The following is a 25,618-nucleotide window of genomic DNA, read 5'->3' as shown; positions in this document are numbered from 1 at the left end:
CTGACTTCTTCCGAATGTCACTTACATCCCAAGGAAGTGATAACTCCGTGCCCTAGTATTTTATGCATTGAAATCCCTGGTGTGTGGGTTAGAGTCCAGTGGGCGGGCTTACTAGTGACTGACAGTTACCTCAGATCAGTCATACAAGGAAGACTAAGTAAAGAAAATTGGCGCGCACTCAGGATAATATGGGAGCGAGGTGCTGGTGTAGTGGCTTTTGTGGGGTAATCAAGGTAGATAAGCGGCGCTCCCGCACCCTGCTGCCGGTATCATATCATATCATATCATATCACACCGGCAGCAGGGCGCGGGAGCGCTGCTTATCTACCTTGATTACCCCACAAAAGGGCAGCCTCAGCGTGATCTCACGCATTACCACCTGGCACTTAAGTGTTAAACTCCATCTCCTAGGACTATTATCCTCTCCTCTGTGCACATATAAGCGATTATATGATTAAGGCTCTGGATGAGCTGAAACGTCATAATTACCTCTGGTCGCTTTTCATGTCACAGTCAATTTTGTCAATAAATTCTTCACCATTTTGCAATATATATATATATACAGAGTGTGCGGTGTACTATCTTCTCTATATACAAGGAAGACTGTCAGTCACTAGTTGTCCCGCCCACCGGACTCCTACGCATCCAGAAACCAGGGATTTCATACAATAACATTGAGGTTTAATGGACAGTTTCCCACAAAACTACACATCAAAGTGTTCCGCACTCTGTGACCCCCGTCGTCAGATCAGACGCCATTTTGCACCTGACTGCTACTCACTTTGTATTGTTTTTTTTTTAACTACTTTAAAAACTGTTCCGCCTTTTCGGATTTCTATAATGTTCTGAATTCAATGATGGAACCGATCGACGCCTCGGTTATCGCTGTGGGGTCTGGTGGAAGAAAATTTGCGATAATATTTTTTTTTATAGTTATTACATACTTTTGAACCTGAGATCACAGAACTCAACACAGTCAATGACAGACCCGAGCCCGGTACCCGCCGCCTCAGGGACAACCGCGCCTCAGACTGGAGTCACGTGTCCAGTGTCCACCTAGTTGGGTTTCCCGCTCGTCTCACTGATTTGATAACTTGTGAAGAGGCGGGGCTTAACACAGAGGCGATGTATAGGTAGAAGAACTGGAGGAGGGACTTCGGCATGTGACGTCACTAAAGATGGTGGTTGGAGCATTTCCTATCGCGAAGCTCCTCTATCTGGGGATCCGGCAGATTAGTAAACCGCTCGCCAACCGGATCAAAGCAGGAGCCAGACGCAGCGAATTCTTCCGCACCTACATCTGCCTGCCGCCCGCTCAAGGTGACTATACCGGGGCGACAGCTGCGTTACCGGGACGTGGAGGGAGGTGACCAATCACACCTCGGCAACGACCTGCGCCAGCCAATCACAGGGCAGCTGCTTAAAGCGGCGATCACGTGTGTGACAGAGAGGTCACCCTGATCACATGGAGGAATATGGGGGTCACCAAGAGCTACACAGGAGAGCGCCCCCGTAATAATGACCCCCTGCTGCACTGCCCCCGTAATAATGACCCCCTGCTACACTGCCCCATGATAATGACCCCCTGCTCCACTGCCCCCATAATAATGACCTCCTGCTCTACTGCCCCCATAATAATGACCCCTGCTACACTGCAGACATAATAATGACCTCCTGCTACACTGCCCCCATAATAATGACACCCTGCCCCACTGACCCATAATAATGACCCCCCCCCCGCTACACTGCCCCATAATAATGACCACTCTGCTACACTGCCCCCATAATGACTCCCCCGCTACACTGCCCCCATAATAATGACCCCCCCCGCTACACTGCCCCATAATAATGACCACTCTGCTACACTGCCCCATAATAATGACCTCCTGCTCCACTGCCCCCATAATAATGACCCCCTGCTACACTGCCCCATAATAATGACCCACTGCCCCCATAATAATGACCTCCTGGTACACTGCCCCCATAATAATGACACCCTGCTCCACTGCCCCATAATAATGACCCTCCTGCTCCACTGCCCCCATAATAATGACCCTCCTGCTCCACTGCCCCCATAATAATGACCCCCCCCCGCTACACTGCCCCATAATAATGACCACTCTGCTACACTGCCCCATAATAATGACCACTCTGCTACACTGCCCCCATAATAATGACCCCTCTGCTACACTGCTCCCATAATGACATACTGCCCCATAATAATGACCCACTGCTACTGCCCCCATAATAATGATCACATGGAGGAATATGGGGGTCACCAAGAGCTACACAGGAGAGCGCCCCCATAATAATGACCCCCTGCTACATTGCCCCATAATAATGACCCCTGCTCCACTTCCCCCATAATAATGACCTCCTGCTCCACTGCCCCCATAATAATGACCCCTGCTACACTGCAGACATAATAATGACCCCCTGCTACACTGCCCCATAATAATGACCCTCCTCCACTGCCCCCATAATAATGACCCTCCTGCTCCACTGCCCCCATAATAATGACCCCCTGCTCCACTGCCCCCATAATAATGACCCCCTGCTCCACTGCCCCCATAATAATGACCCCCTGCTCCACTGCCCCATAATAATGACCCTCCTGCTCCACTGCCCCCATAAGGCCGGCGTCACCCTGGCGTTTTAAACGGCCGAGTGCAATGCGATAAAAAATCGCATTGCACTCGGACCAATGTTCAGCTATGGGGCAGCTCCCACCAGCCGACTTTGTCGGCCGTTTTCTTTGGTCCGAGACAATCGCAGCATGCTGCGATTGTCTCGGACCGAGGAAGACTCTGGGCTCACTCGCACCCATATAAGCCTATGGGAGCGAGTGAGACAGCGCCCACCACTCGGACATCATCCGAGTGACGTGCGTTATAAGCGGACCCCAGCAATGGAAGAGATGGAGAAATTCATTTCTCCGCCTCCTCCGCAGCTGTGCTCCGATCCTCCCTGTGCGAGAGAATCGGCGCACAGACGCATGACACTCGGCTCCTGCTCTGCTGCGAGCAGGAGCCGAGTGTCATTAGCATATCGCATCCGATGATCTCACATCGGATGCAATACGCCAGTGTGACGCCGGCCTAATAATGACCCCCTGCTCCACAGCCCCCATAATAATGACCCCCCGCTACACTGCCCCCATAATAATGACCCCCCGCTACACTGTCCCCATAATAATGACCCCCCGGCTACACTGTCCCCATAATAATGACCCCCTGCTACACTGCCCCATAATAATGACCCACTGCTACACTGCCCCATAATAATGACCCACTGCTAGACTGCCCCATAATGATGACCCCTCTGCTAGGACTGCCCCACAATGACTCCCCTGCTACACTGCCCCCATAATAATGACTGCCCCACAATAATGACCCCCTGCTACACTGCTCCCATAATAATGACCCCCGCTACACTGCCCCCATAATGACCCTCCCTGCTACACTGCTCCCATAATGACCCCCCGCTACACTGCTCCCATAATAATGACCCCCGCTACACTGCCCCCATAGTAATGATCCCTGCTTCACTGCCCCAATAATAATGACCCCCTGCTACACTTCCCCCATAATAATGACCCCCCTCCTACAGTCCTACAGTCCCCATAATAACCCCCCGCTACACTACCCCCATATTAATGACCCTCCTGCTACACTGCCCCCATAATAATGGCCCCCTGCTACACTGCCCCCCATAATAATGACGCTCCTGCTACACTGCCCCCATATTAATGACCCCTCTGCTACACTGCCCCTATATTAATGACCCCTCTGCTACACTGCCCCATAATAATGACCCCCCGCTACACTGCCCATAATAATGACCCCCATGCTACAGTCCCCATAATAACTCCCGCTACACTATCCCCATATTAATGACCCCTCTGCTACACTGCCCCATAATAATGACCCTCCTGCTACACTGCCTGTCACGGATCCCTACTCCGTGGTGTCACTTATTCGTCACTTGCCCGCTCTCACACGTGACTTGGGGTTGTGCCTGTAAGGGTTAATCTATCTCCCCTCTCTCAGTCCAGCATTCAACCTCTGTCCTATGCTGTAATAGGAGCATAAATCACACACCGACCCAGGCCACACACCCGCTCATGCACGCTGCCACCACTCACCGAATACACGGGCGATGAGTCCCAGAAATAATATTAATAAAAATGTCTATCGCTCATAAGGCTCACACACCTTAGGCTATGGATTCTTTTAGAACATACAAGGTTCAACTTCTTAAAGTTTTATACTTTAATAACAAAAGGTTCAATGTTTACAATAAGAAAAAGGTATAAAAATATGATAATAAAAAGACATACAACTTATGCAAAACAGTATCAAAATAAACGAGAAACTTACAGAAGTTATCTAACTGGTAGTTGCCTTCTGCTCCCTGAGGGTAGGATGAATGTAGATTGGATCACATCAGCTTCTCAGGCTGCCCCCATCATGTGAACACAATTCTCTGTCTGCAGCCTAAATTTATAACTTTGGTCTGGAGGTCAGGTTTCTAGACCGGCCCCTCAGGTCAATATCATCACTGCTGCCTGTTTGATTGGGCCACGGCCGCGCCCCCAAGGAATACATTATTTTTTCTTGCGATACTTGTGAAAAGGTTCTCAGGAATAGATGCCCTCCGGCCGCGATTAGCATCTCCCCTCCAAGTCCTGAGAGGTGCCAAATGTTCCCTTTCTTCTTGGCCCTAGCTAGACCTCCTGGCGAGATATGGAGACACAATGTCTACTAGTCCCAAGGAAGTACCTGTTAACACCTAGGTGTGACTTGCCTTCAGGACAGATGTTACATTATCACTAGGCACACATATAACCCTAGACATATGCCACTACACACATATAGCTATATATACACATATTTCACCACACCTCCCTCCTTATGAACGTGCATGGGGGTTGACTTACGGGTCAGCTCCTGAGCATGTATCTGGTTCTGCCCCATCTTGGCGAGACAGGCCATCAGGATTGCCATGATCAGCTCCCTTCTTGTGCTGAATTGTGAAATCATATTGCTCAAGTATTAAACTCCCATCTAAGCAATTTCCCATTGTCCCCAACTACTCTGTTGAGCCAACTCAATGGGTTATGATCTGTGATCAAGGTGAAGTTGCGCCCATAGAGGTATGGTTGCAGCTTCTGCAGAGCCCACACAATTGCCAAACATTCCTTTTCAATGGTGGCATAAGCCACTTCTCTGGGCAGGAGTTTCCTGCTTAGGTACAGAATTGGGTGTTCCTCTCCTTGTTGGCTCACCTGGCTGAGAACTGCGCCTAGCCCATAAGTGCTGCATCTGTCTGCACTGCAAACCGGCGAGTGAAATCTGGGGCTTGCAGGACGGGTGAACTAATGAATGCCGACTTAAGGGCATAAAATGATTCCTCCCACTGAGGACTCCAGGAGACAATTTTTAAGTCTCTTCCTGGTCAGATCAGTTAACAGTTTGGCCAGAACACTGTAGTTTGGTACAAACCTCCTATAGTAGCCAGCCGTACCCAGGAAGGACAGTACCTGCTTCTTTGGTTCGTGGGGTGGCCCAGGCTGTAATGGCTTCTACCTTCCCTGGCTCAAGTTTTAGCAGACTTCCCGCATGGCTACCTGACACTTCCTGGGCTTAACAGTAAGACCTGCAGTTTTAAGATTTTGCAACACCTGAGAAAGATGTACGAGGTGTTCCTTCCAAGAATCACTAAAGATGGCTATATCATCAAGATAAGCGACGGCAAAACCATCACATCCTTCCAATAAGTGATTGACCAACCTCTGGAAGGTCGCAGGGGCATTCTTCATACCAAAGGGCATCACCAGATACTCAAACAGCCCGAATGGCGTTATAAAGGCAGACCTCTCCTGAGCTTCTCTGGTCAGTGGTATCTCCCAGTATCCCCTACTCAGGTCCATGATGGTAAGGTACGATGCTTTAGCTAGCTGCTCTAACAGCTCATCTATCCTCGGCATGGGGTAAACCTCACATGTAGCCAGTACATTTAATTTCCTGTACTCTACACAGAATCGGGTACTACGGTCCTTTTTTGGGACAAGAACCACAGGCGAGGCCCAGGCACTCTGGGATTTTTGTATCACCTTGAGTTTCAGCATCTCCTCTACCTGTTCCCTCATGTGTGCCTTCACCTCTGCTGACACCCGGTATACAGACTGCCGTACTGGGGGATTAGTACCAGTGTCCACATGGTGAACTGCTAAGTGTGTCCTCCCAGGCTCCCCTGTGAAGACCGGTTAACTCGCTGAGCTCCCCCATCAGCTCAGACCTCTGACTGTGGGATAGCTCAGGGTTAAACTCTGCTGACTCCAAGGACTCCATGTACTGAGTCCCGGCCCCCACATCCAGTAACAGATCAGCCTCCCCCTCTTCAGGCAGGCTACAGACAGGTAAGACACAGGCCTCCCTGGCATGATGTGCCTTCAACATATTTACATGAAACAGTTTCTGACGCTTTGCATGCTCATCTAGTGTCACCACATAATTAACATCATTCAGCCGCTTATGTACAGTATATGGTCCCTCCCATGCGGCCTGCAATTTATTCTGTAACATAGGGACCAACACCCAAACCTTCTGCCCTTCCTCGTAGGCCCTCAGTCTGGCATTACGGTCGTACCAGACCTTCTGGTTGATTTGGGCCTGGGTCACGTTCTCATGGGCCAGGTTGCTCAGTTTTTGCATTCTCTCTCTGAGCCGCAGTACATATTCGACCACTGAGACTCCAGTAGTTCTGGGGTCGTCCTCCCAACAGTCCTTAATCAAATCAAGTGGCCCCCTGACCCTCCTCCCATAAACCAGTTCAAAGGGGGAGAATCCAGTAGACGCCTGGGGTACCTCTCTGTTGGCAAACAACAGATGGGGGAGGTACCGCTCCCAGTCTCTCCCTTCAGTCTCCACCAGCATTTTGAGCATTTGCTTTAATGTTCCATTAAAACGCTCGCAGAGTCCGTTGGTTTGGGGATGATGGGCGCTGGCCACAAAATGCTGTACATGTATCCTTTCACAGAGGCTTTCCATCAGATTGGACATGAACTGGGTTCCCTGATCGGTCAACATTTCCCTGGGGAAACCCACACGAGAGAACACAGTCAGTAAAGCATCCGCCACTTTGTCTGCTCGGATGGAGGACAGTGCCACAGTTTCCGGGTATCGTGTAGCATAGTCCACCACTGTGAGGATGTACTTTTTGCCAGAGCTGCTAGGGATTGCAAGTGGCCCTATGATATCCACAGCCACTCGCTGGAAAGGTTCATTGATCACGGGCAGTGGTATCAATGGAGCTTTCTGTATATTCCCGGATTTCCCAACTCTCTAACTCTCTGCAAACTACACATGATCGGCAGTAATTGGCAATATCTGTCCCCATCTTGGGCCAATAGAAGTTATGTGTCAGGCGAGCTTTAAGGCCCCGTCTCACACAGCGACGCTGCAGCGATACAGACAACGATGCTGATCGCTGCAGCGTCGCTGTGTGGTCGCTGTGTGGTCGCTGGGGAGCTGTCACACAGACAGCTCTCTCCAGCGACCAACGATCAGGGGAACGACTTCGGCATCGTTGAAACTGTCTTCAACGATGCCGAAGTCCCCCTTCAGCACCCGGGTAACCAGGGTAAACATCGGGTTACTAAGCGCAGGGCCGCGCTTAGTAACCCGATGTTTACCCTGGTTACCAGCGTAAATGTAAAAAAAAACAAACACTACATACTCACCATCTGTTGCCCGTCAGGTCTCTTGCCGTCTGCTTCCTGCTCTGAGTGCCGTACAGTGAGAGCAGAGCGCAGCGGTGACGTCACTGCTGTGCTCTCACTTTACGGCGGCTCAGTCAGAGCAGGAAGCAGACGCCAAGGGACCTGACAGGCAACAGATGGTGAGTATGTAGTGTTTGGTTTTTTTTACATTTACGCTGGTAACCAGGGTAAACATCGGGTTACTAAGCGCGGCCCTGCGCTTAGTAACCCGATGTTTACCCTGGTTACCAGTGAAGACATCGCTGGATCGGTGTCACACACACCGATTCAGCGATGTCAGCGGGACCTCAACGACCAAAAAAAGGTCCAGGCCATTCTGACACGACCAGCGATCTCGCAGCAGGGGCCTGATCGCTGGTACGTGTCACACTAAGCGAGATCGCTACTGAGGTCGCTGTTGCGTCACGAAACTTGTGACTCAGCAGTGATCTCGCTAGCGATCTCGCTATGTGAGACGGGGAGTTTAGTCTTTTGAATTCCGAGGTGTCCGGCCCAAGGCATTTTATGGGCAATCCTCAATAATTGTTCCCTAAATGGATAAGGGATGATCAGCCACAGTTCATAGTCCCAAGATTCTGTAGTATCCGTGGGGATAGTCTCTGTATACAGTCTGCCCTGGTCCCAGTATACTCTGTCAGAAGCAGCAGGGGGTCGGTCTGCAAGACATCTGAGCTCCCCCAGACTGACATCTGTCTGCAGGGCCTCCTGGAAGCTCTGACGGTCAGCCTGCAGGCCCTGGCCTAGTGTGACTGCTAGGCCCTGGTCTGAAGCTGAGTTTTCATTGTCTGTCATCGGGGACCTTGGTGGGTCTGCCATGTATGGAGGCTCCGGGACCACAGTATGTGCCTCTTGTCCTGGCAGTTCTGTCTGAGACTCATCCTCTAATCTCTGGGCCTGAGTCTGAGCCGCAGCCTGACCCCGGGTCATAGCTGCCACATAATTACAGTTCTGTGCATTGGGACATTTTCCCTCCTCGCACGAGATCTCAGGTGGGTCACTTGCTTCCACCTTCTCTGCATCATTTACTTGCAAGGGAGGAACATGGTGGGACACCATCCTCCCCAGGTCCGTGCCTAGCAACACATTGGTGGGAATAGCCTCTGATACTCCCACTTCTCTCAGTCCTTTCCCTGCTCCCCAGTCCAGGTACACACGGGCCATGGGCACGGCAGGGCTGACCCCTCCAATCCCGGTTATAGACATAGTCTTTCCTGGTATGATATCGGCAGGGGTTATCATGGCTGGACGCACCAGGGTCACCTCTGCCCCAGTGTCTCTGAGACCAATGGTGACTTTATTGCCAACAGTGACAGATTGACAGTTCTCATTCGCCCTTGCATCAGAACCGGCTACAACAAGGACAGACGGTGGGGGCACAGACGGCTTTGTGGTTGTAGTTGGGCGTTTCTCCCTATCAGGGCAGACAGCGCTAACATGTCCCACTTTGTTGCAGTAGAAGCAGCGGCGTGCATCCCCTAGAGAATGTCTATTCCCCGGGGCCCCATAGAAGGTGGGCTTGGACAGCACTGGTGATCGGCCGGCAGAGGGAGAAGGGTCCCCGTTTGGCTTACCTCCCCTCCAGCTGAATCCTGATGGCTTCCGCACCTCAGGCATCCTGTTAGCCACATAGCAGTCCGCAATCCTTGCAGCCTGATCCGCAGTTTGTGGTTCCCGGTCACACACAAATTGTCGTACATCCGTGGGGCACATGTGAAGAAATTGATCTTTGACCATAAGATCCGTTAAGTCCTCAAAACTGTTAACAGAAAGTCCCCTAATCCATTGGTGGAATGTGGTCCTCAAGGTGCTCACAACATCCGCATAGCTGTCCGTTGATCCACGTTGTAGGTTCCGTAACTTTCTACGATACACTTCAGGTGTCAGGTTGTATTTCCTGATCAGGGCCTCTTTTATGGCCTCATAATTCGCATCTAGCTCTGGTGGGAGGCCAGCAAAAACTTCCAGGGCTTTGCCTCTCAACCCTGGGGTTAGATACTGTGCCCACTGCTCACAGGGTAGATGGTACTGCCTGCAGGTTTTTTCAAACCCCCCGAAGGAAAGTATCTAAGTCTGTATCCTTCTCCATCACAGGGAAGTTTTCAAGACACGGTCTCCTTGGATTTATGTCCTGGGAGGGGGTTATCTGAGGACTGATACCCCTCTCTATTTGAGCCATCTGAAGCTGGAAAGCTCTCTCCTCCCGGCGTTCTGCAGCAGCAGCCTGTCAGTACTGTAGAATCGGCTGCATGCGCAGATTGGGATCACTTGTTCCCAGCCGTTGTAAGTCCATAGGCTCCTCAGCACTGGCATTGCTGACATTTCCATCAGGCATCTCCGGTGCAAGAGCTGGCATTGCTGGGTCTTTCTGAGGTGTACTCTCTCCTTGCCCAGATGTTCCAGCACTTTGCTCTATGTCCTGCTCGACCATGGCGCGTATCAGCAGCTCCTTGGATCTGTCGGCCGTCTCTATTCCTCTCTGCTCACAGAGGTCGGTCAGAGCTTCTATGTTCTGCTTCTTGTACTGGGCTGCCATATCGATGAACAGCCTTTGCAAAATAAAAGATAGAAAAGAAAAACGGGGAGGGGAAACTGTTTGCAAGTATGTCTAAGTAAGCACTGAGTTGAACCTTGAAGAACTGGTGCACTCCTCGCAAGGATACCAATTCTTTAGTACAGGGAATAATTGCTTAAACCATGCACTAATGCTCTAATAGAAATAATTCTATCCCACCGCTCTGCCACCAATTGTCACGGATCCCTACTCCGTGGTGTCACTTATTCGTCACGTGCCCGCTCTCACACGTGACTTGGGGTTGTGCCTGCAAGGGTTAATCTATCTTCCCTCTCTGTCCAGCAGTCAACCTCTGTCCTATGCTGTAATGGGAACATAAATCACACACCGACCCAGGCCACACACCCGCTCATGCACGCTGCCACCACTCACCGAATACACGGGCGATGAGTCCCAGAAATAATAATAAAAATGTCTATCGCTCATAAGGCTCACACACCTTAGGCTATGGATTCTTTTAGAACATTCAAGGTTCAACTTGTTAAAGTTTTATACTTTAAATAACAAAAGGTTCAATGCTTACAATAAGAAAAAGGTATAAAAATATGATAATAAAAAGACATGCAAAACAGTATCAAAATAAACAGGAGAAACTTACAGAAGTTATCTAACTGGTAGTTGCCTTCTGCTCCCTGAGGGTAGGATGAATGTAGATTGGATCACATCAGCTTCTCAGGCTGCCCCCATCATGTGAACACAATTCTCTGTCTGCAGCCTAAATTTATAACTTTGGTCTGGAGGTCAGGTTTCTAGACCGGCCCCTCAGGTCAATATCATCACTGCTGCCTGTTTGATTGGGCCACGGCCGCGCCCCCAAGGAATACATTATTTTCTCTTGCGATACTTGTGAAAAGGTTCTCAGGAATAGATGCCCTCCGGCCGCGATTAGCATCTCCCCTCCAAGTCCTGAGAGGTGCCAAATGTTCCCTTTCTTCTTGGCCCTAGCTAGACCTCCTGGCGAGATATGGAGACACAATGTCTACTAGTCCCAAGGAAGTACCTGTTAACACCTAGGTGTGACTTGCCTTCAGGACAGATGTTACATTATCACTAGGCACACATATAACCCTAGACATTGGGTAGAAGTAATAAGATGTATAACTATGTGCTTAATTCTAAAACTCTGGGCAAAACCGTCAATGAAAAGGACTTGGGTGTATGGGTGGATGACAAACTCATATTCAGTGGCCCGTGTCAGGCAGCTGCTACAAAGGCAAATAAAATAATGGGATGCATTAAAAGAGGAATAGATGCTCATGAGGAGAACATAATTTTACCTCTATACAAGTCACTAGTTCGACCACACTTAGAATACTGTGCACAGTTCTGGTCTCCGGTGTATAAGAAAGACATAGCTGAACTAGAGCGGGTGCAGAGAAGAGCGACCAAGGTTATTAGAGGACTGGGGGGTCTGCAATACCAAGATAGGTTATTACACTTTGGGCTATTTAGTTTGGAAAAATGAAGGCTAAGGGGTGATCTTATTTTAATGTATAAATATATGAGGGGACAGTACAAAGACCTTTCTGCTGATCTTTTTAATCATAGACCTGAGACAGGGACAAGGGGGCATCCTCTACGTCTGCAGGAAAGAAGGTTTAAGCATAATAACAGACGCGGATTCTTTACTGTAAGAGCAGTGAGACTATGGAACTCTCTGCCGTATGATGTTGTAATGAGTGAGTCATTACTTAAATTTAAGAGGGGACTGGATACCTTTCTGGAAAAGTATAATGTTACAGGGTATATATATTAGATTCCTTGATAGGGTGTTGATCCAGGGAACTAGTCTGATTGCCGTATGTGGAGTCGGGAAGGATTTTTTTTCCCCAATGTGTAACTTACTCTTTGCCACATGGGTTTTTTTTGCCTTCCCCTGGATCAACATGTTAGGGCATGTTAGGTTAGGCTATGGGTTGAACTAGATGGACTTAAAGTCTTCCTTCAACCTTAATAACTATGTTACTATGTTACATATACACATATTTCGCCACACTGCCCCATAATGACTCCCTGCTAGACTGCCCCATAATAATGACCCCCTGCTACGCTGCCCCATAATAATGCCCTCCCTGCTACTTCCCCCATGATAGTGCCTTCATAAAAGTATCACCAGATATGCTGCCCCCATAATAACTCCTGCTTCTCTGCCCCCTTACTCCCTATACTCTACCCCATAATAGTGCCCTCACAAGTGACACCTGCTACTGCTCATGATCGACCCCCATATGCTCCCTCCTATACCACAGCCAGCTATGACAGCTTCTCAAGCCTTTTCCTCACCATAGAGAATACGATGATATGAGGCTTCCCATCTGCTGCGGACGTTCATACGAAAAACTAAAGTCGCTCAACTATATTATTTTCGACTCTTGAACCCAACCAGTCATTGCTGACCCCCCTCCACCTTAATAGTCATAGACGAATTGCTGCAAGTGCTACACACAGAGGATGCAGTGTCGGGGCGTAGACAGAGGGCGCTGCGTGTCTGTGTGCACACAGAGCGCCGCTCTGCATGCCATGCATCGACCTCTGATTTTGTTATTGTATATTCTGCCCCCTGCTGGGCGCACCGTGCATTGCAGCTTGTGTGTCACAATCCTCTGGTTTATTTGCAGTGTACCATTGGGTGGAGATGCGAGCGAAGATGAGGATCATGGGTTTCCGCGGAGCCGCCATTAAGCCAATGAATGAGGAGGCGGCGGCAGACTTGGGGGCGGAGCTTCTAGGGGAAGCCACCATCTTTTTAATCGGAGGCGCTTGCATGGTGGCAGAATACTCGCGGCAGGCCACCAACTCCCGCCGGAAAGAGGAGGAGATGGAGGCCAGACTGAGCTCCATGGAGACAGAGATTGCTCGGCTGGGTCTCCTCACAGACGAGCTGGATGCGCGCGCTCGAGCCGCAGAGAGGCAGCAGGTGGCAAAGTGAGGCCGCTGCGCTGTGGTGAAGCTGATGCTAGACCGGTGCCGGCTGCGTCTCCAGCCGTGGAATGAACGGAGGGACATTTGCCGTCTCAGGAGCAGGACGCTCCGCAGAGACTGGCCGCCCCGAGCCCTGGAGGGTGTATATAACCAGAATAAAGGACATTTCTGTGCTGTGATGAGTGCTGTCTGGACACGGACACAAGAGGCAAAAGATTTTATTTCTAGAAAACTGCTTACAAAAACAAAGTCCCTCATATATATATATAGATAGATAATCAGCGCAAAATAGGCCAAAGCCCGACCTCCCCGAGCGCCGCTCTCCAGTGTCTGACACCAATATCCTAAACCATCTGATGAGAGGAATCCATCACCCGCCACCATTATACAGACGCAAATTCTGCTAGAAAATTTATACAAAAATTGAAATGATTCAAAAAAATAATAATAAAAAAGAACCCGTGAATTATCCCATAAAATTCCTATTGGTTGAAGCTCGGAGCCTCTGCCAACCCGTTTAGAGACACTTGGGAGAGTGTGGGAATAGGAGGATTACTGGAGGGTGCAAGGAATGTTAGAATAGGGTGCAGAGCGGAAGGGTGGGCCGCAGAGCAGGCAGGGGGCCGCAGCTAAGACATAGGGCGCAGGACACAGAGCAGCTCAGGAAAACTGAGGGGGCTGCAGCTCGGGAAAAGGGAGCAGGGAAGGGGCCGCAACTCGGGGAAGAAGCAGGGAGGGGGCCGCAGCTCAGGAAAAGTGAGCAGAGAAGGGGCCGCAGCTCGGGAAAAGGAAGCAGGGAAGGGGCCGCAACTCGGGGAAAAGGGAGCAGGGAGGGGGCTGCAGCTAAGACTTAGGGCGCAGGACACAGAGCAGCTCAGGAAAACAGAAGGGGCCGCAGAGAGGGAAAAGGCTAAAGGGAAGGGGCCGCAGGGAGGGAAAAGGCTAAAGGGAAGGGGCCGCAGCTAAGGCATAGGGTGCATAATGGGGGCTGCAGCTAAGGCAAAGGGTGCATGATGGGGGCTGCAGCTAAGGCAGAGGGTGCAAATTAGGATGGGGGGGGGGGTCACAGCTCAAGGAAGAGGACAGCAGAGACGGCACAACAGAGAAGGGGGCTGCAGAGCAGGAGCCGTAGCTCAGGAGGGCACAGAAGTGAGGGATATCCAGGAGCCGGCGGGCCCAGCAGCAGTACAGGGCTGTGTGGGGTAGGTTGCCTGTTGCCCCCAGCAGGGGAATGATTGCAGAGTCTGCCGTGCAGCACAGTGGGTAGAGCCTGAGACTTCACAGTGGGCGATCGCTGAAATCACGAGGTGCTGCTCCTGCGCATTTCTTGCATGAAGGCTGGAAAAAATTACAATAAGAAATAAAAAACGTTAATACCCTGGAGGGATTCCTGTGCTATCAGCCGTACAGCTCCTGTAGAATGGCCCGCACTGTACATCTGATGCAGCGCTGCTTTATTTAAGGGACTGACCAGTAATGTCTGACCTATGGGACCCTCGCCGGTCACTATGAAAGTCTTTGGCCCCCCACTTCAACTTCCTGCTATGCCCCGCTGCGGGGGGCTGGGGTGGAGCATGCTCGGTGGGGCTCGGCTCAGTGTCGGGGGCTCACGGAGACAGTGGGGTGCAGCGCTGCACTAGTTCCCCTCGCTCCTCCGTGGACATGCAGTGAGGAGCACGAGGTGAGAGAAACCCAAAGTATCTGCACAACTTGATGCAAATTTTCCCTTTTAGACATATCCTATTGTCGGGGAAATACAAGGCCCCAGACTGTGCGCGGCTCTGTATACACAAGCCATTATGTAGATAGATTTCCATTTTACACTCCAGCTCCAGCCAGAGCTGCAATCCCCATTCTGCTGCTTTCTGGTTGGCTGATAGTGTTTTTCAGTTCCTACACCAGTGTTCCCCAACTCTGGTCCTCAAGAGCCACCAACAGGTCATGTTTTGAGGCTTTCCTTAGTATTGCGCAGGTCATTGAATGCTTGCCTGTCCAGGTGATGCAATTATCACCTGAGCAATACTAAGCATATCCTGGAAACATGACCTGTTGTTGGCTCTTGAGGACTGGACTTGGGAAACACTGCCCTACACAGTACACAAAGAATTATAGGCTCTTGGGAGGTCCGCGGCAGAACTGTGAGCGAGGCAGGGAGGTCCGCGGGCAGGATTGTGAGCGAGGCAGGGAGGTCCGCGGCAGAACTGTGAGCGAGGCAGGGAGGTCCGCGGCAGAACTGTGAGCGAGGCAGGGAGGTCCGCGGCAGAACTGTGAGCGAGGCAGGGAGGTCCGCGGCAGAACTGTGAGCGAGGCAGGGAGGTCCGCGGCAGAACTGTGAGCGAGGCAGGGAGGTCCGCGGCAGAACTGTGAGCGAGGCAGGGAGGTCCGCGGCAGAACTGTGAGCGAGGCAGGGAGGTCCGCGGCAGAACTGTGAGCGAGGCAGGGAGGTCCGCGGCAGAACTGTGAGCGAGGCAGGGAGGTCCGCGGCAGAACTGTGAGCGAGGCAGGGAGGTCCGCGGCAGAACTGTGAGCGAGGCAGGGAGGTCCGCGGCAGAACTGTGAGCGAGGCAGGGAGGTCCGCGGCAGAACTGTGAGCGAGGCAGGGAGGTCCGCGGCAGAACTGTGAGCGAGGCAGGGAGGTCCGCGGCAGAACTGTGAGCGAGGCAGGGAGGTCCGCGGCAGGACTGTGAGCGAGGCAGGGAGGTCCGCGGCAGGATTGTGAGCGAGGCAGGGAGGTCCGCGGCAGGATTGTGAGCGAAGTAGGGAGGTCCGCGGCAGGATTGTGAGCGAGGTAGGGAGGTCCGCGGCAGGATTGTGAGCGAGGCAGGTGATCACGTAAATATCTGCAGTAATACTTCTGTCTGGGGTTTTACACTTCTGAGATGAGTTTCTGCTTTTGGACAAAAATAAAACCCCGGAGGAACATAAAACCTGACAGCGGAAATAATTACTGAGCGCCGAGACACAATGTGCATCATGACCACAAGAGGGTGCCATGCTGCCTGCCATACAGTGATCTGATATTTAAAGGGCCAGACATGCGTACAGTGGAGGGCGGTGTGACATCACATCTCACCTTCTATGATCTCCTCCTTGACTTTCTGCAGCTCCTTCCTCATTTCTTCTAATAATTCCTGTGGGAACAGACAGTCGCTGCTGTGAAATCATCATGTCAATCCTTACCTGTGACTCCTCTCAGCAGGAGATGCCAATGGGATGACTGCAATGTTGCGTGACGGAGAAGGACGTTACTCTGTCCACATGACCACCCACACAAATCAGCCAGAATCAATGGTGGGAAGGGGGTATGGACCCCCACAGGTTGGTCACATCGGGTGTAATCACCCCCTCTAAACATAACCACAACCCCACCCAGCTGCACCGGTCAGAAGCCGCATCCATCATGTTACCTGCTTAATCCTCTCCATGGAGTCCGGTTCTTCGGCGCTCGGGGCCACGTCTGCGGGGCTGCTGACTGTGGACTTCATCCTACAAAGAACATAGAAATGTTAGAGAATGGAAAGAAAAGGCAAAAACCCACCGACCCCTGACACGCTAACACTGACCTCGGCAGCGTGGTGCTTCCCTTGTCCCACGGGCGACGGGCCGGCTCTGCAAGACACAATATGACAGATGTGAGGGGTCAACAGAACCACTAATATCCCAACCCCCTCCCCGACACTGACAAAGCACCAGCTCCTCCTCTATTACTGACAACCAACCTGTATACTATGTATGAGAGGTTGTCAGACCCGCCCCTGGTGATGATATAACGGCTCGGGCCCCAATTCCTCAAGCAATTGTCAGTTGTCTCGTAAGACTGCTTGACACTTTTGAAGTTCTTGCACCACAGACCCAGGGGGTCAGCAGACTTATTGAAAAGTGACTTTGCTGCATCTCACCCCAGCAGCAGCGGTGGACAATGACGACTCGGGGGTCCGAGAGTTCATGGTGTGATCCCAGGGAAAAACCACTGGAAATCTCATTTCTCAAGATCTCGTTCACCGACTGCTAAAGAAAATCACAGCAGGTAAAATCTGCAGTGTGTGAATTTATGCTGCGGATGCAATGACGGATTTAACCCTTTGTATTGCAGCGTGCGTGCTAATCCGGACCTGTTCAACAATGAAAGGAGGGTGCTTAATAAATGGAGGGAATCATAAAAAGAGGGGAAGTGGGTAACAAAGATTCTTCTTCTTTTTTTTTTTTTTTGCATCAACTCCTAATTCTGACAAAAAAACTGAACTGAAAACTGCATGAGCGATTTCCACCCCAAGGACGGGGGCCCGGGCACACGGTGCTAGCAAAAATCACCTATATCCCCACCTATCCACAGTATCATGAATCCCCTACTGTCTCCTGCAGCCCCTTCGATCACATCTGCTCTCTTCTCCTCTGCATCTTCCACCTTATCCCAGGTGTTTGCAACCCCCATACCTCATTCCCCTCTTCCAGCTCACCCGCAGCCCCTTCTGCATTCTCTCACAGCCCCTTCTCCTACACTCTCTCTTCACCTGAAGCCCCTTCTTCTGCATTCTCTCATCACCCGCAGCCCCTTCTGCATTCTCTCTCCTCACAGCCCCCTCTCCTACATTCTCTCTCCTCACAGCCCCTTCTGCATTCTCTCTCCTCACAGCCCCTTCTGCATTCTCTCTCCTCACAGCCCCTTCTCCTACATTCTCTCTCCTCACAGCCCCTTCTCCTGCATTCTCTCATCACCCGCAGCCCCTTCTGCATGCTCTCTCCTCACAGCCCCCTCTCCTACATTTTTTCTCCTCACAGCCCCTTCTACATTCTCTCTCTTCACCCGCAGCTCCCTCTCCTGCATTCTCTCTCCTCACAGCCCCATCTCCTACATTCTCTCTCTTCACCCGCAGCCCCTTCTCCTGCACTCTCTCTCCTCACAGCCCCATCTCCTACATTCTCATCGCCCACAGCCCCCTCTCCTGCATTCTCTCTCCTCACAGCCCCCTCTCCTGCATTCTCTTCTCACAGCCCCTTCTCCTGCATTCTCTTATCACCTGCAGCCCCCTCTCCTGCATTCTCCTCACAACCCCCTCTCCTGCATTCTCATCACCTGCAGCCCCTTCTCCTGCATTCTCATCACCTGCAGCCCCCTCTCCTACATTCTCTTATCACCCACAGCCCCTTCTCCTACATTCTCTCTCATCACCTGCAGCCCCCTCTCCTACATTCTCTTATCACCCATAGCCCCTTCTCCTACATTCTCTCTCATCACCTGCAGCCCCCTCTCCTGCATTCTCTTGTCACCTGCAGCCCCTTCTCCTGCATTCTCCCCTCACCTGCAGCCCCTTCTCCTGCATTCTCCCCTCACCTGCAGCCCCCTCTCCTGCATTCTCTCTCCTCACAGCCCCCTCTCCTGCATTTTCATCACCTGCAGCCCCTTCTCCTGCATTCTCCCCTCACCTGCAGCCCCTTCTCCTGCATTCTCCCCTCACCTGCAGCCCCCTCTCCTGCATTCTCTCTCCTCACAGCCCCCTCTCCTGCATTCTCATCACCTGCAGCCCCTTCTGCATTCTCCCCTCACCTGCAGCCCCCTCTCCTGCATTATCTCTCCTCACAGCCCCCTCTCCTGCATTCTCATCACCTGCAGCACCTTCTCCTGCATTCTCCCCTCACCTGCAGCCCCTTCTCCTGCATTCTCTCCTCACCTGCAGCCCCTTCTCCTGCATTCTCATCACCTGCAGCCCCTTCTCCTGCTCCTGACATCCAGTGTGCTGTGTTGCCGTACATTTCTGGTCAGCTTTTCCCCACTAATTGCAGCCCAGATCCTGGTGACAATCAGATCCTGAACACTGAGCCCCAATGATTGCACCCACATTTAAGACTGGTAATGCAATAATACAGCTGCAAACAAAATTCCCCCTCCCCTCGTGTAAATTTGGTTTATTTGCAATAAATCGCTGAATACAACTGATATAACAAGTGGTTTCTCCAAATTGAGCAAAAAATGTCACTTTTACTGACTGCTGCAGTTTCAGGTTTTTCAGCACACTCTCAGAAGAGCACGATTGTCTCCAGCACCGCATGTAATAAACTCAGGACCTCATCAGCGATATCAGGCGTGAGAATAAACACATCCAATACCCGACCTGGCTGGAGGTTGCGATTGCGACCATCGCATGTCAGAAATGTTACTCGGGAGTCACCACACTCGTCAGATATTCCTGCCCAAGGTTGGATGGACGGTCACTTGAGTAAGTAGTATATAAGAATCGAGGAGTCCTGCCCTCGCACCCACAGGATATAATCCTCTCCAGATTATTAAAAAACTGCAATACAAAGCAGGGTCTTCCAGGGCTCCTCCAACGCATTTCAACTTTTTGGTCCTAACCATGACTGCTTTCTCTGTAGCATCTTAATTGCTCAAATAGTTTAAAACAAAGCTGTGGAAACCAATCACCTAAATCGCAGTACGAGATTTACATCAGAGGTGCGTGATGCAAAGGTGATACGGATGGAGGCGCTGGACTTCTGATTCTAAGTCAGTGGCCCAAAAGGTTAAGAGAAGAGATCAAAATCTTGTACAAACACGGGAAAGGATACAAGAAGATACCAAGGTATTACACGTTCCAAACAATACAGATGGGGGTCACAGAGGAGCACCGGCTACACTACCTGGATACGGCAAAAAAAGGAGGGCGTCACCGGCTGCCACCAGATTCCTTAGAAGGCAGCTGGTCAAAAAACATCGAATGACTACAAATGACCTGCAGCGAGATCTGGTGGCAGCCAGCACTGAGAGTTCAGTTTGCACAGTAAGGCCGGGATCACACTACAGCGAGATACGGCTGAGTCTCGCAGGTTAAAAACAAGCTCTGGCGCCGGCACTCCGGAGCGGAGTGTGCAGCTCCATGTATTGCTGTGCGGCCGCAAGCTCCGCTCTGAAGTGCCGGTGCCAGAGCTGGGTTTTCACCTGCGAGACTCAGCCGTATCTTCTAAGGCGCATACTAAATGGTGAAGGTCTCCATGTCTGAACTCAAAGGAGTACCCCTACTAACCCAAAAGCACAAGAAAGATCCCCTCCAATTTGCTCAACACCATACAAATAAAATACAGAAGTTCAGGAATATGAAGCAAAGAAAAAAAATTTGAACTTTTCAAACCCATTGATCAACGTTATGTTTGGAGGGGGAATGATGAAGCAGACCCAGAAAATAAACACAAACAACCTGCTTAAAATGAAGCATAGTGGAGGCTCAGTGATGCCTACAATGATACACAGCGGGGGCTCAGTAATGCCTACATTAAAGGATGGTGTCACGGGTGTGTCAGATGCTACAGACAGTAGCTCTGCATCTGGCTGCAGAAGGTCTGTGTTTGGCATTGCAGACGCCTTCTTAATCCTTCTGACCTTTGGACCAAGTAGCAACCTCCCTCCTACTCTTATTGACACACCTGAATCTGGGTGTTTATAAACTCCCAGTCTGCTTCAGGGAGTCACCGGTGATATTCACATTTTCCACTGTAAAGGCTTGGAGCGATAGCAGTTGGCTAACTTCCTCTCTGGTACTGTTGGAGGACGTTTGGGGTTACCTCTCTGAGTTTGCCTAAGATAAGTTGCTTCCCCCTTGTTTGCCTCCCTTCTTCTCTTTAGTGTACAGTGGGGACGGCCAGTGCTCATCCCCCCCTTTTTCCCTATTCAGGGCCTAGCTCTAGGGATATACAGGGCTTAGGTTCCTGCTCGACAATTGGTGTGGAACCAATATAGGGACGGTAGGGGAGGCAGGGTGCTATTGGATCTGACTAGGGGTCTCCACTCCCCCTTTCCCAAGCGTTTAGGCTTCCTTCCCCTCGTGTTGCACTTAAGTCTTCCCACAATGTGTGTGACCGATGGTGGGGGCTTAGTGATACCTACAATGAAGCATGTTGGGGGCTTAGTGATGCCTACAGGGAAGCACGGTGGGGGCTCAATGATTATAGTGAAAAATGGTGGTGGCTCTGTGATGCCTACAGTGAAGGATGGTGGGAGTTTGGTGTTGCCTACAGCGAAGCATTACGGGGGCACGGAGATGCCTACAGTGAATAACGGCCTTGGCTTGGTGTCGACTGCAGAGAAGTATAACAGGGGCTCAGTGATTAAAATGAATTAATCTATCTATATAATTGTCTAAGGGGTACTTCCATCTGTTTGTCTGTAACGGAAATCCCGCGTCTCTGATTGGTCGCGGCTAATCAGCGACAGGCTTTGTCCGGACGCGAATTGGCCCCTCCCTACTCTCCTCCAGTCAGTGCCAGTGTGTCGCCCCATCCCGGACCAACTTTTTACTATTGATGCTGCCTATGCAGCATCAATAGTAAAAAGATATAATGTTAAAAATAATAAAATAAAAAATTGTGCTCAGTTTCTTCCTGAAAATGATAGCAAACACAAATTCTTTGGTATTATTATCTTCATTTAATTTGTCTTAAATGAAAAAACACAAAAGAGAATGAAGCAAAAATTGATCATTTCACACAAAACTCCAAAAATGGGCCAGACAAAAGTATTGGCACCCTCAGCCTAATACTTGGTTGCACAACCTTTAGCCAAAATAACTGTGACCAACCGCTTCCGGTAACCATCAATGAGTTTCTTACAATGCTCTGCTGGAATTTTAGACCATTCTTCTTTGGCAAACTGCTCCAGGTCCCTGATATTTGAAGGGTGCCTTCTCCAAACTGCCATTTTTAGATCTCTCCATAGGTGTTCTATGGGATTCAGGTCTGGACTCATTGCTGGCCACCTTAGAAATCTAAAGTGCTTTCTCTCAAACCATTTTCTAGTGCTTTTTGAAGTGTGTTTTGGGTTATTATCCTGCTGGAAGACCCATGACCTCTGAGGGAAACCCAGCTTTCTCACACTGGGCCCTACATTATGCTGCAAAATTTGTTGGTAGTCTTCAGACTTCATAATACCATGCACACGGTCAAGCAGTCCAGCGCCAGAGGCAGCAAAGCAACCCCAAAACATCAGGGAACCTCCGCCATGTTTGACTGTAGGGACCGTGTTCTTTTCTTTGAATGCGTCTTTTTTCTCCTGTAAACTCTATGTTGATGCCTTTGCCCAAAAAGCTCTAATTTTGTCTCATCTGACCAGAGAACATTCTTCCAAAACGTTTTAGGCTTTTTCAGGTAAGTTTTGGCAAACTCCAGCCTGCCTTTTTTATGTCTCGGGGTAAGAAGTGGGGTCTTCCTGGGTTTCCTACCATACAGTCCCTTTTCATTCAGATGCCAACGGATAGTACAGGTTGACACTGTTGTACCCTCGGACTGCAGGGCAACTTGAACTTGTTTGGATGTTAGCCGAGGTTCTTTATCCAACATCCGCACAATCTTGCGTTGAAATCTCTTGTCAATTTTTCATTTCCGTCCACATCTAGGGAGGTTAGCCACAGTGCCATGGGCTTTAAACTTCTTGATGACACTGCGCACGGTAGACACAGGAACATTCAGGTCTTTGGAGATGGACTTGCAGCCTTGAGATTGCTCATGCTTCCTCACAATTTGGTTTCTCAAGTCCTCAGACAGTTCATTGGTCTTCTTTCTTTTCTCCATGCTCAATGTGGTGCACACAAGGACACAGGACAGAGGTTGAGTCAACTTTAATCCATGTCAACTGGCTGCAAGTGTGATTTAGTTATTGCCAACACCTGTTAGGTGTCACAGGTAAGTTACAGGTGCTGTTAATTACACAAATTAGAGAAGCATCACATGATTTTTCGAACAGTGCCAATACTTTTGTCCACCCCCTTTTTTATGTTTTGTGTGGAATTATATCCAATTTGGCTTTAGAACAATTCTTTTTGTGGTTTTTTCATTTAAGACAAATTAAATGAAGATAATAATAACAAAGAATTTGTATTTGCAATCATTTTCAGGAAGAAACTGAGTATTATCTGACAGAATTGCAGGGGTGTGAATACTTTTGGCCATGACTGTATACTGCGTGGGCTGTGTTATATACTGCGTGGGCTGTGTTATATACTGCGTGGGCTGTGCTATATATTACGTGGGCTGTGCTATATACTACGTGGCTACTATATATTACGTGGCTGCTATATACTACGTGGGCTGTGCTATATACTACGTGGTTGCTATATACCATGTGGCTGTGCTATATACTACGTGGCTGTGCTATATACTACGTGGCTGCGTTATATACTACGTGGCTGTCTGTGTTATATACTACGTAGCTTTGTTATATACTACATGGCTGTGCTATATACTACGTGGCTATGCTATATACTACTTGGCTGTGCTAAGCGCAACGTACATACATACATATTCTCGAATACCCGATGCGTTAGAATCGGGCCACCATCTAGTGTAAAATAATAACAGGGAGAGACAGACTGCAATTGAAGTGAAAATAAAGTCCTTTCCTTATTCTCCTCTTTTCTGTAACAGAACACAGTGAGGGTCCTGCACACCCGGCATGACATGAACTTACTGCAGGAGCGTAAAAACTAAGGCGTTAACATGTACATTCCTGTCAGGCATAATGTACAATGCAAATACCCTCAGGCACCATTTTTTGCTACTCGGCCGCGGCCCTATTTTCTTTTGCACCTTTACTGAAAAAATTCTCTACATAGTTGAACATAATAAATGTACGGAGGCTGCATCTAAAAGAAATGTAGGGGGCAACATGTAAAACTAAACAGGGTCTGAGTCCTCTGTTCTACAGCCACATCATATGATTGTAGCACTGCCCTGATGAGGAATAACCATAAAACGCATGAAAGAAGGAGACAATAAGGAAGCACCCCGGGAAAACCTGACACTGCAGGTACTGCAGGGGTGGGGCCGGCCTCCATCTTAGGGGATTATGTTCTGTCCCCGAAGATTCTGAATTAGGCAAGGAACGTTATCACGATGTTATAAGATCTTGTATCGGCCCATGAATCACCGAGCCCCCTCCAGCAGACATTACAGACTGAATGCTGATGTGACTCACCTGCCTGACTCCGTCCACTGGTGATGTCATTATCATCTTGGGTGGCTGTGGGGGCCGGGCGCTCCGCCTGCTGGGTCATCATCTTCCTATAGAGAGAAGCCAAGAAATGAATCACTTGTGTGGTCTAATACACTGTATATGGAAATAAGACGCGATCACAAATCATCAAGTATGTCCGAAGAGCCCCAAGTCCAGTGAGGTCACTGCTGAGACACCCCCAAAAGGCTGGGGAAGAAGGGACAAAATCGCTACCTGCGGGCCAGCATTTTATTCATTTCCTGCATGAGTCCTCCTCCACCTCCACCCCCGGTCGATGCTCCTCCACTGGTGCGGCTAACGTCTGGCTTGGGCGGGCCGCTACTGCTAGGAGAGGAGCCGCCAGACTCCTCCTGCTGAACCAAGTAAAACAAAAGGTCAATAAATCACCAATATCCCCTCATCCTCACCCACTCAAGTCATCCAGATCTGTCTACTACAACCACATCTGCAGTCGCCCCTTAACTGCCTCCTCCAACCTCCCACAGCCACACCTGCATCCGTCAACGGCTACTGTATACATGACCCACCTTAAATCTCCCCTGTAACCTCGCACCTTACTCCCCCCCACATTCCCCTTCTTTTTTTTCTTACCTTTGACACTTTTTTCAGCTTGGCCGCAGCTAAGGCAGCTGCCAGGCCTCCACCGCTTGATTCAGCCCCTCCAACCACTCCTCCTGAAGGCAAGGGTGGTGGAGGAGGAGGACCACTCCCAGGAGGGGCTGGTGGACCCCCAGGAGGGGCTGGTGGGCCCCCAGGAGGAGCTGGTGGGCCCCCAGGAGGAGGCGGTGGACCCCCAAAAGGAGGTGGTGGTCCTGGTGGTGGAGGTGGTCCAGCTGATACTGGGGTGACTGAAGCAACTAAAAGAAAAGTGATGGTTATTGCCAGCCATTGTACCCCACCCTAAACAGAAGCCTCCTATTGTGTATAAATGACAGCAGGAAGAGGAAAACCATCATCAGCCGCCCGGAATACTGAGATAATATTACAGGGCCTTGGGAGGTCTCGGATTTACTCCAATGACTTAACATTAGGCCCGTGAGCTGTTTTTGACCCTCTTATGCCCCCGTACCTGGACTCTGGACTTTCTGCTCCAGTTCTGGCTGCGGCCTGTGGACAGAGGACATGACTGGTAAGAACAGGCACCAATCTCTTAGGTCCACAGGGCCGCCCTCCATGTCACGCTGCCTAGCCTCATCATGGCCGCCATGTTGCTGCTGACACTCACCTCCTTGGCAGCTCCGGCTCTTCTGCTTTGGGTCCATTCTGACTGGGCCATGGCGCACCTGCAGAAAAGACACCAGTGACAGGTTGGGCCCCAGGTTGGCGCGCTCAGGTCACATGACTG

The 25,618-nt window shown here is 50.3% G+C and overlaps 2 protein-coding genes across 3 annotated transcripts in view; one reads left to right on the top strand and one right to left on the bottom strand.

The window, feature by feature from the left end:
- The first annotated feature begins 1,135 nt into the window (after window positions 1-1,135).
- OPA3 (outer mitochondrial membrane lipid metabolism regulator OPA3) lies at window positions 1,136-13,746 on the top strand. Its single transcript, XM_077286417.1, has 2 exons — window positions 1,136-1,320; window positions 12,974-13,746. The coding sequence occupies exons 1-2, from the start codon at window positions 1,179-1,181 to the stop codon at window positions 13,282-13,284; spliced, it is 453 nt and encodes a 150-aa protein (XP_077142532.1). The 5' UTR covers window positions 1,136-1,178; the 3' UTR covers window positions 13,285-13,746.
- VASP (vasodilator stimulated phosphoprotein) overlaps window positions 13,480-25,618 on the bottom strand; it is a 24,626-nt gene continuing 12,487 nt past the window's right edge. Inside the window, exons 4-12 of one of the 2 annotated variants that reach the window (XM_077286404.1) lie at window positions 25,499-25,556; window positions 25,343-25,380; window positions 24,865-25,130; window positions 24,487-24,623; window positions 24,235-24,320; window positions 16,841-16,886; window positions 16,685-16,763; window positions 16,351-16,408; window positions 13,480-14,615 (exon numbers count right to left, since the gene is read on the bottom strand). In XM_077286404.1, the coding sequence (XP_077142519.1) occupies window positions 14,578-14,615; window positions 16,351-16,408; window positions 16,685-16,763; window positions 16,841-16,886; window positions 24,235-24,320; window positions 24,487-24,623; window positions 24,865-25,130; window positions 25,343-25,380; window positions 25,499-25,556 (806 nt within the window). In that variant the 3' untranslated portion in view covers window positions 13,480-14,577. Of the gene's footprint in view, window positions 14,616-16,350; window positions 16,409-16,684; window positions 16,764-16,840; window positions 16,887-24,234; window positions 24,321-24,486; window positions 24,627-24,864; window positions 25,131-25,342; window positions 25,381-25,498; window positions 25,557-25,618 lie in introns of both variants that reach the window. The other variant, XM_077286403.1, reaches the window with a different exon arrangement.

This window comes from Ranitomeya variabilis, chromosome 2, assembly GCF_051348905.1.
Source record: "Ranitomeya variabilis isolate aRanVar5 chromosome 2, aRanVar5.hap1, whole genome shotgun sequence".
In the NCBI taxonomy this organism is placed as follows: Eukaryota; Metazoa; Chordata; class Amphibia; order Anura; family Dendrobatidae; genus Ranitomeya; species Ranitomeya variabilis.
Note: the sequence above shows the minus strand (reverse complement) of the source record. Positions and strands in the feature narration are given on the sequence as shown.